General features: G+C 50.2%; 1 protein-coding gene across 1 annotated transcript in view; it reads left to right on the forward strand.

Annotated features, from left to right (window-relative positions):
• The window catches only part of LOC101934482 (chromatin remodeling regulator CECR2), a 129,700-nt gene that overhangs the window by 90,422 nt on the left and 22,570 nt on the right, over positions 1-16,708 (forward strand). Inside the window, exons 3-9 of the mRNA XM_008164230.4 lie at positions 289-472; positions 1,593-1,732; positions 2,306-2,410; positions 3,246-3,295; positions 9,090-9,259; positions 9,781-9,858; positions 15,636-15,792. Of these exons, the coding sequence (XP_008162452.4) occupies positions 289-472; positions 1,593-1,732; positions 2,306-2,410; positions 3,246-3,295; positions 9,090-9,259; positions 9,781-9,858; positions 15,636-15,792 (884 nt within the window). The remainder of the gene's footprint in view (positions 1-288; positions 473-1,592; positions 1,733-2,305; positions 2,411-3,245; positions 3,296-9,089; positions 9,260-9,780; positions 9,859-15,635; positions 15,793-16,708) is intronic.

Consider the following 16,708-nt stretch of genomic DNA (forward strand, 5'->3'; position numbering starts at 1 on the left):
GTCGCAGTTAAGAATACTACCAGCAGGTAGGAGAGGGTCAAACTTAGCTGCAGAGCTTTATCTAGCCCTGGCTGTCCTAAGACACAGTTCTTAAAAGCATTCATGAAAGTTTCCCAGTGTCAGTCGCTCCACTTCCCGCTACATACTAAGTTCAGTTAGGTTGTGCTGAGCCAGCAGGGCACAGCTTTCAGCCTTGTCAGGATCTTCTAATTCCATTTCCCACCCCCACTAAGTCCTGTCTTTTTTGCATATTAACCTACAATAGGGGGGACTTGTTCTCTTGATCAGGTCACAGACGTTTCACAGCTACCTTGAGGACATTATCAACTACCGCTGGGAGCTGGAGGAAGGGAAACCCAACCCCCTACGGGAATCCACTTTCCAGGAGCTGCCGCTGCGCACCCGCGTGGAGATCCTGCACCGTCTCTGCGATTACCGGCTTGATGCAGATGACGTCTTCGACCTCCTCAAGGTGCTTTGGGCCACAGCAGCTGTCAGATGGGGAAGATGGCAGCCACAGGGGGAGCTAGGCTGGGTTGGGAAACCTAGGTGGGATGGAGGGAAATGTTTGCCTTCATGGAGGCTGTCTTTCCTTTTTCCTGCCACTGCTTGTATACATCAGCCAGCCTCCAACCAAGGGGACAGGCCATTTAGGGACTGATGCTCCTGTGGCGTTTCTAGTCTGTCCATTTGGGGAGCAAGAAGAGACTGGGGATTTGAACTATAGCGTGGAAGTATTTCTCTCTAAAATCCATTTTTTCTCTTTGTCTCCAGACCCAGCTTTGGAAATATTGGTGATGGGGTTTCCCCATTCTCTCTCCTTCTATTAATGTTCAAGGGGTTGGGTTGGGTTGGGGTTTTTTTGAGCCAGCCTTTAGTGAGGTACATAGGTTTCCCATAGTCTGTGTATTTTAGGGGCTTGGAGATGTAATTTTTTTTTAATCAGAAAGAAATGTTTTAAAGTCATGTTCTTGGTGGTAGTGCAGTGAATAAATAGTTGTGCTTTTTCTACCTCTGGAGCCCTGGGTTATGTCGGATTACAAAGGATCTAGGCAATTGGTAGGGTCTCTCTGTCATGGATGCATTCGCAGCACAAACATCACTACGTAAATTGGCCTGATTGGCTACATCTCTGAAGACCGTGACTTGAATATCTGGCGGTGCTTCCAGGGTATTGGCAGCTCTGTGGGAGCTAGGAGTGCAATTCTGTCCTGCAGCAGTGCCCCTACCATCCCCCATTATTAAAGTGTATTGGGAGAGCTGTATGTGGGAAGTTTCCACAGTGCCTCCCATGCTTGGCATGACGCTAGCCAGGGCTAATTAGACCTTCACTGTCACGAGCACCAAAAATGAAATATTAAAACTAAAGAGAGCATGCAAATTAGAAATGCCAATCTAAATCTCTCCCTAGGTGGAGAGGGAATGTATTCTTTTCTCTAGAGTAATATCTTCCCAGAACTGCATCAGAACAGATGTGTTGTGGGGGTGGGGCGGGGTGTTTGTGGAGAGATGTCAGCGTGTTTTGAGTGACAGTGCAACTGTTTTTCAACTTGTCACTGTCTCTCTCACTGCGTGCTCCCAACTGAATGCAGGGTTTGGATGCAGACAGCCTCCGTGTAGAACCACTGGGTGAGGATAGTAATGGCGCCCTCTATTGGTATTTCTATGGCACTCGTATGTACAAAGAAGAGCCAGTCCAGGGGAAATCAAATGGAGAGCTGGCTTCAGACAGGTAACAACAGCTTTGAAGTTTTCCTAATTTCCACACCGCCCGGGTAAACAGGGAGAAGAGGGCAGGGCAGGGCAAATGGAGCGGAATGGACTATGCAGCAATAAATCGGAGTTAAATAAAATCTGTTTGACTGTCGCTGTTGCTGGGAGGGTGACGGTGGCCTGAATTTGTGCAGGACACGGGTAAAATTGACAAATGCACCAGTGACTAAATCCTGATGTAAGGGGACTAAAGCCATGCTTTTGTAGCCTTCATGGCACTACAAAAATCTGCCAGTGGGGTAGGAAGATTCCTCTGCCACCACCACCACATTCCAAGCAACCTGCCCCTCGGAGACAGCAGCAGTTACGAGTCACTGTCTGCTCCTGAATTAGTCACCCAGCTAGTGGTAGTCCCGTTCTTCCCTCCCTCCCTCCCGCTTCGCTGCTGTAGTTAATCCCTCCCCTAGTTGGGCCCATAGCAGCTGTTCTGATTTTTTTTTTCTTTTTCTTTCCCACTCTTCTCTCCCTCCTCCCCTGCCAGCCACAATTCCAGTCTTCAGGAGATATTTTCTAACCTTTCATTGTGTTCCAGGGGAAGTGGGGGCCAGACAAACACCTCAAATGTTCCTGGGAAAACAGGCAAGAGACGAGGGCGACCCCCAAAACGGAAGAAACTGCTGGAGGAGAATCTGTTGCGGTAAGGAAAAGGGGTGTTCCTGGAATGGTTATGTGATATACTCTCATATAAGGAGGAAAGCTGGCTGGTCTTTCTTGGCATTGATAGTACTGATGCACCTTTTGGGGCTTCTCATTGGTACTGAAGATCCCCTGCACCCCAATTTGTGTTTTTTCCATTTGGGAGTCCAAAGGTAATTCTCCCTGCAACCATACCCCCTGAAGCCATGATCTCAAATCATCTTGCACAGACAGACTGAGTTGGTACTTGGGTGAGGACTCTAAAGAAAATCCAGGTGTTGCAGGAAGCAATGTGGGTGAAACAGTGGATGCCGTTCTTCCCACTGAATCCGTTCTGACCCCTTTGAGCTGCATGTTGCTAGGGGGCACATTGCAGCCAGAGCGACTATATTTAGATGCTATTTTAAACCAAAGTCCTGCCTACCTGAAGTCATTAACGATCTCCTGGTTCTAGCCACAAGAGTAGGGATGTTATATCCTGGCCACGTTCCAGTTTGGCTGTTTACATAATTTTCCTCAAAGTTTCATTCAAATAGGATATTTCTCACTTCCTGTGGTTTGAGCATTGGCCTGCTAAACCCAGGGTTGTGAGTTCAATCCCTGAGGGGGCCATTTAGGGTAGTGGGGTAAAAAATTGTCTGGGGATGGGTCCTGCTTTGAGCAGGGGGTTGGACTAGATGACCTCCTGAGGTCCCTTCCAACCCTGATATTCTATGATTCTGTACAAAATTTGTGTGGTGTTTGCTGTGCATTAAACAGCCGTTGCATTCTTCCCCAGAAATGGCTGCATTTCAGTGGCTGGTGATGTCATTGTATGATTGCCTTCTTCTTTATAGGGAGAAGGCTGAAGAGAACTCGCTTGTGCATGAGACGCAGATGAAAAATGGTAAAGACATTATGGGAGGAATTTGATCTGCTATTTCAGTTTTAAAATCATCCAAAGCTAAGAGAGACAAGATTCCCAGGGAAGGAGGAGGGTCTGTTTAGTGAGAGGCTTTCTGGAAGTGGTGCCCTGTGTCTTTAGCCCGATTGGTTCTGATTGTATTTGGCATGAGCAGTTAAAGAAATAGACTAACTTATTCCCAGGAGCATAGGCAGCCAAATGTTTCCTGTATAACAAGACACTGTTTTGGGATGAGGAGTAACTAATGAATTAGGTTATTGTGTGGGAGGCCTGAGTTTGGAATAGGCTTGCGGGGGGAATCCTCCTCTACTCACGCACTAAGGTCAGTAGAGAAGGACTATGTATGGACAGATGTTCTCCTGAGAAGGGGTGAGCACAGGCCATGTGGACACACATCCTGTTTGTGGCAGATGCATTTTACCCTCTCTGTTAAAGGGAGAGAGTCACCAGGGTGGGTAGTATTGTAGGAGAACAAAGTATTCTCCTTGCCTGTCTCCCATCTGGTGTCAGGTGTATACACTGTGAGTACTGTGTAAACCAGGAATTAGGGAAATCCATGTTCCAGGTCCTTACTGGGGAGTAAGTGAGGTGAGATGCCAACATATTGTGACAGTTTCTCCAAAGAAACTGGATGGGAGACTGATTTCTCAAACAACCAGTGAGAATCCACTGGTTTGAATATTACTTATGGGTTAGACCTGCCTATTCTTCGAGTGCTCGCTCATGTCCATTCCATATTAGGTGTGTATGCTTGCCACATGCACCGGTGCTGGAAGATTTTCCCTCAGCATTCTCCGTAGGGGACCGGCTCCAGCACCCTCTGGAGTGGCACCCACATGGCGCGGTATAAGGGGCACAGTCGGCTCCCCCCACCTTCAGTTCCTTCTTGCTGCCAGTGACGTGCTGGAACGTCTGCTGCTTTGGCTAGCATTGTTTCGTTCTCTGTTCTTGCGAACTTTGTAAAATCCTGTAATATAGCTAGTAGTTGAATCCGTTACCCTTACTAGTAGTTCTCGAAGTCTTTGTTAGTCCCGAATAGGACTCAGCCAGGGGACGGGGCATGCCCTGGTCCCCAGGCTTTAAGCCCTGCGATCATTGCAAACAGCCCATGCCTGTCAGCGATCCACATAGTAGCTGCCTAAGTTGCTTGGGCAAAGGGCAGGTAAGCGACACGTAAGTCCCCGCCTCAGCCGCACTGTTCCCCATCGCATGGGACATCCCACCACCGCTCACCCACCCGAAGTCGTCACGCCATGGCCAACTTCGAGGCTTCGCTCCCCAAAGGGTCCAGGAAGGACTTCTGGGCAATCCTCTAGGAGGGCATGACGGCGGCCAGAGCAGGCCTCCAAGCAGCTTCAGACGCGGCGGACTCTGCAGCCTGCACCATGGCCTCCGCCATCTCCATGTGACAAGCTTCCTGGCTGCTCCTCTTGGGCTTGTCCACCAAGGCTCAGCAGTCGATGCAGGACCTTCCCTTCAACGGCCAGGCCCTGTTTGCAGAACAGACTGATACTAAGCTGCACAGTTTAAAGGACTCCCGTACCACCCTCAAAACACTAGGGCTGTATGTCCCAGGCCTGGCACGTAAGCGGTTCAAACCGCAACAGCCTCAGGGACAAGGGAGCCAGCCTCAACAGGACCCGCCTCACAAGAAGGCCAAGGGCAACAAGCGCCGTCTGAGCCATCCTCCTCCACCCCCGCTCAGTTGGGCTCCACCCGGAATAAGCAAGGGGCCAAGCTACCGTTTTGGGGGTGCACCCAAGGGCTACCTACCAGACTGTTCTCTGGATCCATCTTCCCTGTTTTTTTCCAGCTGCCTTCCCATTTTTCCTCCCTGCATGGACCACTATAACCTTGGACCACTGGGTCCTGAACACAATGGCACCGGGCTATACCCTCCAGTTTCTTTTTACCCCTACCAGCCCCCTTCCCTGTCCCTCTTCAGGGACCAGGGTTGCTACATCTGGGGGCGGTGGAGGAAGTTCCTCTACAGTAGAGGAACAGGGGAGTTTATTCCCAATACTTTTTAATCCCAAAGGCCAAGGGCAGTCTACGTCCCATCCTGGATCTACGAGACCTCAAGTACCTAAAGAAGCTGAAGTTCCTTATGGTCTCCCTGGCCTCTTTCATCCCCTCCCTGGATCCGGGAGACTGCTATGCTGCCCTCGACCTAAAGGACACATACTGCCACATAGCGATCTTCCAAGGACACAGACATTTTCTCCGATTCACGGTGGGACCTGGCCGCTGCCAATTTATGATCCTCCCATTTGGCCTGGCGACAGCACCAAGGGTGTTTACCAAGTGCATGTCGATGGTGGCGCCTTACCTCAGGTCCCTTCCAACCCTAATATTCTATGATTATATAAGTCTACGATCTACTCGTACCTCGATGACTGGCTGGTCATAGCTCCAGATCTCAGGTCCAAAAGTATGTTGGGGTGCTGCAAGCCACGTGCCACTTCCTGGGCCTATTGGTGAATGACAAAAAGTCTACATTAGTTCCAGTGCAAAAGATAGAATTTATCGGGGCGGTGCTCGACTCGACCTGCACGAGAGCGTTCCTGCCTCTAGAAAGGTTTCAGACATTGACAGACCTTATCACGGAGGTGTCCATGTTCCCCCTGACTACAGCCAGCGTCTGCCTGCATCTGCTGGGCCACCTGGCAGCTTGCACATACGTTGTCCACCATGCCAGGCTCCGGATGCGATCCCTGCAGCAATGACTGGCGACAGTCTATTCCCAGTCCAGGGATCACCTGGAAAATATTGTTACCATTCCCCAACAGTATTCGCCTCACTGCAGTGGTCAACCGATTGTGAGACGGTCCTAGAGGGAGTTCTGTTCAGCAACCCCCCTCACTCCACTGAGTTGATGTCGGACGCCTCGGACCTCTGCTAGGGTGCACGCCTCAGAGATCTCCAGACCCAGGGTATGTGGTCCCTGGAGGAGATGGTGGTACACATAAATGTCAAAGAACTCAGAGCGGTCTGGTTGGTATGCGACGTCTTCCTACCTCACCTATTCCGCAAGGTGGTGAGAGTCCTGATGGACAACACGGCCTCGATGTTCTACATCAACAGGCAAGGGGGGAGCACGTTCGACTGTCTGCCAAAAGGCTCTCCGTCTATGGGATTTCTGCATCGGCCATGAGATCCACCTGGAAGTTTGTCACCTCCCTGGCGTCAAGAACACGCTAGCGGATCACCTCAGCAGGGCCTTCTCCTCTCACCACAAGTGGTCGCTCCACCTGGAAGTAGCCTACATGATCTTCCAGACCAGAAGTAGGGAACTCCCCAAGCGGACCTGTTCGCTACCAGGCAAAACAGAAAATGTCATCAATTTTGTTCTTGGCAAGGTCTGGGCAAGGACTCCCTCTCCGATGCTTTCCTCCTATCATGGTTGGGGAACCTGATGTACGCGTTCCCTCCGATCCCACTCGTCGCCAAGGTCCTGGCAAAGATCAAGAGAGACAGGGTGCAGGTTATCATGATTGCCCCAGCGTGGTCTCGCCAGCACTGGTTCGGCACGCTCATGAACCAGCGGCCCCTTCCTGGTCCCTGCCCAACCGATCGACCGGACCTACTGTCACAGGACCACGGTCAGCTCCTGCACTCCAACCTCATGTCCCTCCACCTCTCGGTGTGGATGCTGTGTGGCTGAACCCAGAGGAGTGGAACTGTTCGGAGGAGGCCCAACAGGTCCGCCTAGGAAGTAGGAAGCCTTCAACCAGACTGACTTACCTGGCCAAGTAGAGGAGGTTTTCCCACTGGACATCCAAGCGTGGCATCTCTCCCTTGCATTCTTCCATACAGGCTGTCCTGGATTACCCTGCTCCATTTGAGGAATCAGGGCCTGGCACACTCTTCCATTAAGGTGCATCTTGCGGCCATCTCCGCTTTTCACCCGTCGATCGAAGGACAGACGGTGTTTTCCCATGACGTGACAGTCAGATTCTTGAGAGGGCCCGAGAGACTCTTCCCGCAGGTACGGGCTCCTGAACTGCAGTGGGATCTTAACTTGGTCCTCTCTAGGCTCACCGGCCCGTCCTTTGAGCTGCTGGGTTCCTGCTTCTTTTCCCACCTGTCATGGAAGGTCGCTTTCCTAGTGGCGGTGACGTCAGCGAGACGAGTCTCTGAGATTAAAGCCTTGACCTCAGAACCGCTGTACACGGTCTTCTACAAAGACAAGGTTCAGCTGCGGCCCCGCCCAGCCTTCCTGTCAAAGGTGGTGTTTACCTTCCATATGAAACAGGATATCTTCCTCTTGGTGTTCTGTCCCAAACAGCACAAGACTAGTGAGGAGAGGCGTCTTCACTCCCTGGATGTCCAGAGGGCCATGGCTTTTTACTTAGAACGTACCAAGCCTTTCTGTAAATCATCTCAGCTCTTCATCGCTACAGCAGATAGGATGAAGGGCCTTCCGGTGTCTTCGCAGAGGTTTTCCAATGGGATTACCTCACCTGTTACGACCTGGTGGGGGGTTCCGCTGCCACCGATTGTCAGCGCCCACTCGCAGGCATCTTCGGCGGCCTTCCTGGTGCACATCCCTATCCAGGACATCTGTAGAGCCACAACGTGGTCCTCTGTCCACACGTTTACCTCTCATTATGCCATCACTCAGCAGACCAGGAACGACACTGGGTTCGGCAGAGCTATGTTGCCTTGGAGTCACCTAATATGGAATGGACATGAGCAAACACTCAAAGAAGAAAAGACAGTTACCTTTTCGGTAACTGGTGTTCTTCAAGATGTGTTGCTCATGTCCATTCCACAACCCGCCCTCCTTCCCCACTGTCAGAGTTTCCGGCAAGAAGGAACCGAGGGTGGGGGGTACCGGCAGCACCCCTTATACTGCGCCATGCAGGCACCACTGCTGCAGCCGTCCAGAGGGCAGCAGAGCCGGTCCCCTACGGATACTGCCAAGGGAAAAACATCCGGCACCAGTGCGCATGGCGAGCACACACAGCTAATATGGAATGGGCATGAGCAACACATCTCGAAGAACACCAGTTATGGAAAATGCAACTGTTTTTTCCACAGTGATAGCGGCAACTCTGGCTTTGTCTTTTCTCTACCTCTTCCTCAGAGTTCAGCTTCCCTCTGGATGGCTGCAGCGCCACACTCGGAATTCAAGAGAGAACTTCCAAAGCTGAAACTACATAAATAGAAATGTGGTAGGTTTATAGGATGGATGTTTTCTGCTAGTTTGGATAGTTTCAGCTTTAGAAGTTATCTCCTGAGTCAGAGCGCCGTGCTGCAGCAGTCCAGCAGAGGGAGTCTGAGCAAATGTAACCCATGAGTAGTGTCCAGACCCAGTTGATGCCTTCCATTGTGAAAAATAAATGACAGCTAAGGAAACTAATTCTTCCTTTCCCCACTTGTCTTTTCCTCCTGTGGGCTGCTGGATAGACATGGTTGTGTTTTTAGAGTGGGTTAGGTTAATAATGGCATTTCACCCAAAATATTCCAGGTGCTGCCATTGTTTTATTTCCCACCCCAGTGTACAGTGCCCTGGAGTGTGTATTACTGGCACTAGGGGTCGTGACAATGCTCTTGAGAGAGCTTGGAATGAAGCCATAGCTATGTAGGTCTTCCCGTTACATTCATGAACGATTTTTCTTGCTTCTTCCTAGACCTGGACCCATGTCACCTAGGAGTGTGTATACAGTCAACATCTTTCTTTCTTCCCAAGTTCTGGAAGGGAGGGCATGGGTTGGAGGAAAGCCGCCAACAATAATCATTGCAAAGATAATATTCCTTTATGTTCTTGAAGGGTCCCAGGGACCAGGCCGTGGGACGTGGTGGCTGCTGTGTCAGACGGAAGAGGAGTGGAGACAAGTCACAGAGAGCTTCAGAGAGAGAACCTCCCTAAGAGAACGGCAGCTCTACAAACTCCTGAGTGAAGACTTCCTGCCTGAGATTTGCAACATGATTGCCCAGAAGGTGTGTGTGAGCACATAAGGCTGGGGAGATGTCAGCCTGCTTATCTCTGTATGGTGGCTGCTCTTGAGTGCAGGGACGCTGGATGGCTGGGAGAGTGCTAAATCCAGCCAGCCATCAAACCCCCCTGGGAATAGGGAAGGATGTTTTATCTGTTGCAGCAGAGACACTTTGAGCAGTACAGGATCCCTAAATACCTTCTAGGTACCATGTAAACGGGCTACTAGGCTTCGTTTGCAGGGAGTGGGATTTTTGGTGATGGAGTGGTGGCTAGAGGTGGATAGAAGAGAGCTGCTCATCAGATAACTATTGGGACAAATTTGGAGTATGAACTTCCTGAGAACATGCCTCTAAAATCAACTCCATAGCCTGTCTGGCCTTTGGAGAGGTCTGTATGACGCTACCCTTGTAAAGCTAATAGTAGTTTCCTGGTCACACCTAATACAAAAATTCCCTTACGAACATCAGTGGTGTGCCCCAATCCACATCTTCTCCTTCTCTCCCTTCCTCTACCCCCATTTCAGGAGAAGCGTCTGCAGCACACGGAGTTTTCGCCCAGGTGGATGTCTGACCGTCAGCCCATTAAACCAATCCAGCAGGAGGTGAGAGAGTTTGAAAATGGTTGCAAGCAAATACCTCAGGGGGCAAATAACCCAAATCATAGCTATTCAGTGGGAAGGGAAACTTAAAAAGCATTAATGCCAAAAGAGAGCTTGATAGCAGCCATCAAATTAAAGATGAATATGCAATGGTACCAAAAGAAGCCAATGCACAGAAGCATCATATCATGAATCAGGGTCATAACAGCCTTTCTCTTTAACTCAAAAGCAGCTGCACCTGCAGGAATGGGTTCACTTTGAGGAACTTCATTACTATAGAAATATTGACAAATTGGAGGCTGTTCAGAAAAAATCTAAATAGGCAGGGATAGAAGGATTGATTTACAAAGGGAAATTACAGAAGTGAAGAATGTATACAGGGACGGTTCCAGGCACCAGCGCAGCAAGCGCGTGTCTGGGACGGCAAGCCGCGGGGGGCGGCGTGCCGGTCGCCGTGAGGGCGGCAGTCAGGCAGCCTTCGGCGGCATGCCTGCAGGAGGTCCGCCGGTCCCACGGCTTCGGCGGGAATTCAGTGGCAGGTACGCTGAAGGCGCGGGACCGGCAGATCACCCGCAGAAACGCCACCGAATCCACGTGAGCAGCAGACCGCCCGCAGGCATGCCGCCGAAGGCCGCCTGACTGCCGTGCTTGGGGCAGCAAAAAACATAGCGCCGCCCCTGAATGTATAGCTTAATAAAGGTAAACATGAGGCTACATATACTTGTCAGGGAGTAAAGACTAAAGGTGGAGATGAATTCTTTCATTTAGTACACAAGGTGTAATGAGGAGAAATAGGATGGAACAGGGACGGAAAATTTAGATTGATTGTCCTAGGAAAGCTTAGACTCAAATCTTTTAGGTCATGGAATAATCTCCCAGTGGAGGTGGCAAAAAAACCATTACTTGCATGTTTTAAATTAAACTGGACAAAACATTGGAAAACATCCTGTAGGGAACATCCCATCTGAGCCAGGGGGAAGGACTGGATGGATGATTTTTGTCTGTTCTGTTTCTAATGCCTGTAATATGAGGGAAGAGCAGAAAGGGTGTCACATGATTCCACTTGTGAAAATAAATGAATTAGAGTAGTTGAATAAATGTAGGGAAGAGCCATTCCTTTTGTTATAGACAGGAGCCCATGGAGAGAGGGATGATGTACTAACCACTGCCAGTTATACCAGGGACATTCTTCTATTAGGGTTGCCAACTTTTTAATTGCACAAAACCAAACACACTTGCCCCACCCCTTTCCCCAAAGTCCCGCCCCCCCACTCACTTCATCCCCCCTCCCTCTGTCACTTGCTCTCCCCCACCCTCACTCACTCATTTTCACTGGGCTGGGGCAGAGGGTTGGGGTGCAGGAGGGGGTGAGGGCTCCGGCTGGGGGTGTGGGCTCCAGGGTGGGGCTAGAAATGAGGGGTTCAGGATGTGTGTGGGGGGACACCTCCAGGCTGGGGCAGTGGGTTGGGGTGTGGGAGGGAGTGAGGACTCCAGCTGGGGGTGCGGGCTCTAGGGTGGGCCAGGTTTGGTGTGCAGGAGGGGGCTCCGGGGTGGGGGGTGGGGTCGAGAGGTTTGGAGTGTGGGAGGGGGTTTCGGGCTGAGGCAGGGGGTTGGGGTGTAGGAGGGGGTACAGACTCTGGGATGGGGGTGTGAGCTCTGGGGTGGGGCAGGGATTGGGGTCCAGGGTGTGTGTGCGTGGGGTGTGGACTCCAGGAGGGTGTTTGGGTGCAGGAGGGGGCTCAGGGATGGGGGTTGGGGTGTGGGAGGGCGTACGGACTCCGGCCAGGCAGCGCTTGCCTCATGTGGCTCCTGGAAGTGGCCACGTTTCCCTCGGCCCTTAAGCGGAGGCACAGCCAGGCAGCTCTGCGCATTGATTCCGCCTGCAGGTTCCGCCCCCGCAGCTCCCATTGGCCGTGGTTCCTGGCCAGTGGAGATGCGGAGCTGGTGCTTGGGGGCGGGGGGCTGCGCACTGAGCCCCCCTAGCCGCGCCTTTGCCTAGGGGCCACAGGGACATGCCAGCCGCTTCTGGGGAGCCATGCGGAGCCAGGTTGGGAACCTGCCAGCCCCGCTGCACCACCAGCTGGACTTGTAACAGCACGATCAGTGGTTCTGACCGGAGCTGCCGGGGTCCCTTTTCCACCAGGTTCTCTGGTCGAAAACCGGACACCTGGCAAACCTATTTCCTGTGCTACAAAGAAGCTTACCATCCATGAAGTGAGATGACCCATTCATACGCAGGCAGCAAAAATCCAAATGTGGGGACAGGGAAACACATGGAGTCTGAATGGCTGCTAATCAGTAACACAGGTGCTCCAGGTCCCCGGGTGCAGAGGGCTGTTAATTGCTGCCTGTGCACCAGTACATTGGTTCCAGCGAGCTCAGGGCTATCTCTGCACTGCTTCTTACTGTGCTTTGGAGTTGGGGGTGCCAGCAATTACTGTGATAGGTAGTCTCAGGACATTCATATTTGCAGGGAGAGGGAATCTGTTAGCTGCCCAGCATGACATTGCAGTCACATGTGCCACATGGGAGCCAGGAAAAGTACCAGAATATCTGGTGAGCAGTTTGCTAAAGGTTGGGTAGGGGCTGCATTGGTAAGATTCAGGCACAAAATGTCAGTCCTGCTCAGTGTGGTGTTGTGTACCCTTCCTTCTAGCCCCAAGCTCTGGATGCTTCTTAAATCTGAGCTGTAACTGCTCTGTAGGCTTCTGACCCTTCCGGGGATTTCTCAACAGGTGGTTCAGATTAACTCCTCATTAAAAACCTTCTGAGCAGCACCCTCATTAAGGAGAAACTGCGGAAATCCTGGCAGAGAACATTCAGGGGACGAGGGGAAGGGGCACGAGCTGTGGGAGGCCAAGGGGACCAGTCTTCCATCTCCTTATGTTGATTGAGTATCCTGAGATGGCCCATTTCAGAAGCCAATGTGAAAGGCAGAACCTAGGGATGGTGATGCTATGTCTCGCAGTGCCCTCTGTAGGAAGGAAGGAGGTGGTTACATTAGAATTGCAGAAAAAAAATCCTTGCCAACTATTGGTTCAGAAAGTTTTACTTCTGTTCCGTGCTGGCATTTCTCATTCCAAACAGGTGTGCAAGGAGACACGTTCCAACACACAACCTGGCTGCCTGCTTGGGTGTCTGTGGCCTGATTTCCAAGATGAGCACCCATAGCTCTGGCTGACTTCATTGGAAGTTGCACGCACTCAGCCCCTCTGAAAATCAGGCCACTATCCATCTAGAACATCTTAAAGCGCCCATCTTATAACTGCTGTAATAAGACTTCTTGAGCAGGCCCGGTCAGACTGCCAGAGCCACTGGGAACAAATGTTGTTTTGGGGTGGCTGTATGTTGGAATCGCAGTGCTCATTGTGTTGGGTTGGTGATTTTCCTGTTTTCCTCTTAACTCTCACCAGAATGGCACCAGATCTGCTGTGGGGGGCACCTTCGCTTTGTTTAAAACTCTTGTATGCTATATAATCACTGTTTTCTGTCCAAAGGGTGGTGTAAGTCCTGTGGCTGCTGTCTCCACATTGTGGGGAGATACTGAATGTCATAGGAAAGATAAGTGCACTTGGGCTAGCTCTGAAAATGGTCTTTTGAGAACTGCAGGCTAGATGTTTTGCCAACACCTCCCGAGAACACATTTATATGCATGACCATAACCGTTGTGCATATAAATGTGGAGACTGAGAGAAGAGAGGATCGTATTAATAGCTTAGCATCTGCAGAAATGGTGTCTGGTGAGGCACACACATTGGCTTGGATCCACTGTCATGTGAATAAAAAAACTGGCTGATGCATCATAAATAAAATCTGCTATGGACTTGCCACCCTTGGTCACCCTTTGTCTTATTGTCTTCTTACATGTTAGCACGCTAATGACATTAGCACATGCTAAACAGGGAGGCGGTTTGAACCTCATAGAGGGTAGAGACATGTAAGGAGACTGAGAATCTAAAAATATGGGGCCCAGTTGTGTGCACGCTTATGCATGTGAGGAACTTGACTCACATGAGTAGCCCTATTTGATGTCAGTGGGATTACTCTCACCTCTACATTTATATATGCTCCTGTTTATAGGATTGGGCCTCTGGTCAGATCACAAAGCTAAGAGACCTCCAGGTGATAGAGGAAGTTAAATTAGAGAGACGTTCGTGTTTTGATATGGCAGTGCAGCTCTGAACCTCATACAAAGAGGCATCGTCCCATGGAACAAGGAGCTGATACTCCCTCTCTTTGCTGCTCTGTTGTGACTGCACTTGGAGTATTGGTTTCAGTTCTGGGCATCCTGAGACTAGGAGGATGTAGACCCACTGGAGGGGATTCTGAGAAAAGCAGCTACAGTGACTGAGGGCTAGAAGGGTTGACTTATAAGGAAACAGATCTATTTTTAGATTGAATATCAAGAGATATCGGCTAATAGTGGGATGCATAAACCCATGGAATAGTTTCCCTTGGAAAGTGACAGGAGTCCTGTTGCTTGTGATATTACAACTGGGCAAAGACCTTACACTGTAGGAAGAGTCCTGTAGTGGCTGGGGAAATGGACTACATGTTGTAAAGGGTCTTTACCATCTCTAATTGCTGAGATTCTATGCTAATTCCCCTGGGATGCAGGCAGTGAGTCTGGCAGGATTAATTGGGTACTGTAGCCCTTTGGGGATTCTGAATCTTAATAACTGAGACCACTCCATGGGGTAAGGTAAGGCCCAAAGGGTTCACTGCATTCTGGTCAGAACAGAACAGGCGTTTCTGTTTTTTCTTCAGTGTGCACTTTAATGTGGGATCCACTGGTAATGCTGTAAAGCACCCCAGGGCCCTGACTAAACAAATCTCTGTAACTGTGGTATGAGTCTACTGGTGGGCAACATGAGGTGAAGAATAATTCCCTCTAAAGTACTGTTGCTGCTGGAGGCAGCGAATAGGGGATAGTGTGGGGTGATTCTCCAAGGAGCATTGCTGCAGGACATTGCTAAATAGCATTTCAGGAAAGAAAAAAAAATGGAGGCACTTACAATATGTCTGGGTTCACTGTACAACCTTTCAAGCCATTTATCAAAGCACCCGCAGGTCCTATTTCCAGGCAGGTGAAACAGTAAAGCAATAGTGATCGAGGTGCAGGGCTTTTTCTGGGGATTAATGGTGGGCAAGGAAAAGTTGATGGCCTGAGAGGCAGCTGAGGGACCCCATCTGATCATTAATCTTCAGGAAATGCCTTGTGCCTAAGTGATTGTTGCTGTTTATACCCTGAGAATTGAGGCGGAGAGCCTATGGGCATATGGGTTATTTCCAAGTGTGATAGTTTCCCTTGGTATGTTCAGGGCATCTGTGCTTTGTAGAACTGTCAGTGGGATGGGAATGTTGATGAATGATCCAAGCATTCGGCTTATAATGAAATCAAGCAAATAAAGTTTTTCCCATGGTGCCTTTTCCCCGGTGCCATATGTGTGCATGGCACTTCACAGATTAATAAGAGGATGTGGTACCTGCTCCGTGGAATTTACAGTCTAACTGGATCACACACACTAATTACAACATGCCAGGGATCGAGGGAGAAGGAACTGGAACGGGATAAGAACTGTACACAGTGGGAGGAGAATACAGCTCATAGAGTGTAGCCTTTCTGACAGAGAGATTGTATGTGTTTTTGTTTCCATCACTTATTGTAGTTACATTTTTAAGTCTCCTTCAAAGTAAATCTGCAGCTGATCAGATCCGTATAGCCAGTGCCACCTTATGCTTACGCCCGTTACAATTTCATATGTGGCCTTTTATCCCAGGCGACTCCAAGTGTGCTCAGCAGGATGGAGAAGCAAAGGCGCAGGGAGGAAGAGGAGGAGCGCCAAATCCTTCTGGCAGTGCAGAAGAAGGAGCAGGAACAGCTGCTAAAGGAGGAGAGGAAGAGGGAGATGGAGGAGAAGGTCAAAGCAGTGGAAGGTACCTGTAATTGCTGTGTGAAGTGGAGGTGTGGACATTGAAAGGGCCCCTGATGGGGTTGTTAAACTGAATTGAGATATATCCTTTGTGCTCCTTCCATGCCATAGACTCCTTCATATACGTCCAAGATGGAATCAGTGATTGTGTTACTTCAGAAGTGGGTTTGTTATTCTCTGGCCTCTTCTTGTTTGGCCGCCTGTATTCCCTTTTCCTTGTCCCTTCTCCCTCCTTGTCCTCTTATATCCCCTTCAGCTCTGTCTTCCTCCTACCACCCTGGCTTCATCACCTTCCGAAACTCTGTCCTTTCCTCCTCCCTACTGTTTATGCTCCTCTTGCAGTTCCCTGCCCCTCTTCTGCCTCCCCACAGACAACCTGCCCAGTTGGGTTTTCATTGCCTCTGAGCAGCACTCGTTCCATTCTGCCGGAAGCACGTGGACAGAAACGCTGCAAGGTGGAACCGCCTTGCCAAGGGGGAAGGGTGGGTGCCGCAAGAGCAGAGTTTCCACACTGATGTGGGCCATTAAACGGCGATCTCATAATTCAGGGTCCAGACTGGACCAAGGGTTAAAAACTAGGTTGTGCAGGGGACAACTTTAGAAGCTTTTCCAAGTACTAGTTCATGCTGTCCACGCACTGTTGCCTAACAGATAACTGTTTGGGGTTTAAGCAGTCAGAGGATGTGAACACTTGTCATCAGACAGGTGTGCGTTGGCACTAGAATGTCACAGGAATAAGTTGGGGTCTGAATGCCCTTCTGCCTTTCAGCTCAGTTACCCGGATTCAGTTATTTGCTGTGGTTTGAGTCTATTTGCAATTTATCCAACTCCTCAATCTCCCAGCTGAACAGAAATGACTCTTGCTTTCTTCCTGCCCCTCTTCCCATTGCAGTAATTCTGAGCTAAAGGACCAGCAGGAA

Source organism: Chrysemys picta, chromosome 1, assembly GCF_011386835.1.
Source record: "Chrysemys picta bellii isolate R12L10 chromosome 1, ASM1138683v2, whole genome shotgun sequence".
Taxonomy (NCBI): Eukaryota; Metazoa; Chordata; order Testudines; family Emydidae; genus Chrysemys; species Chrysemys picta.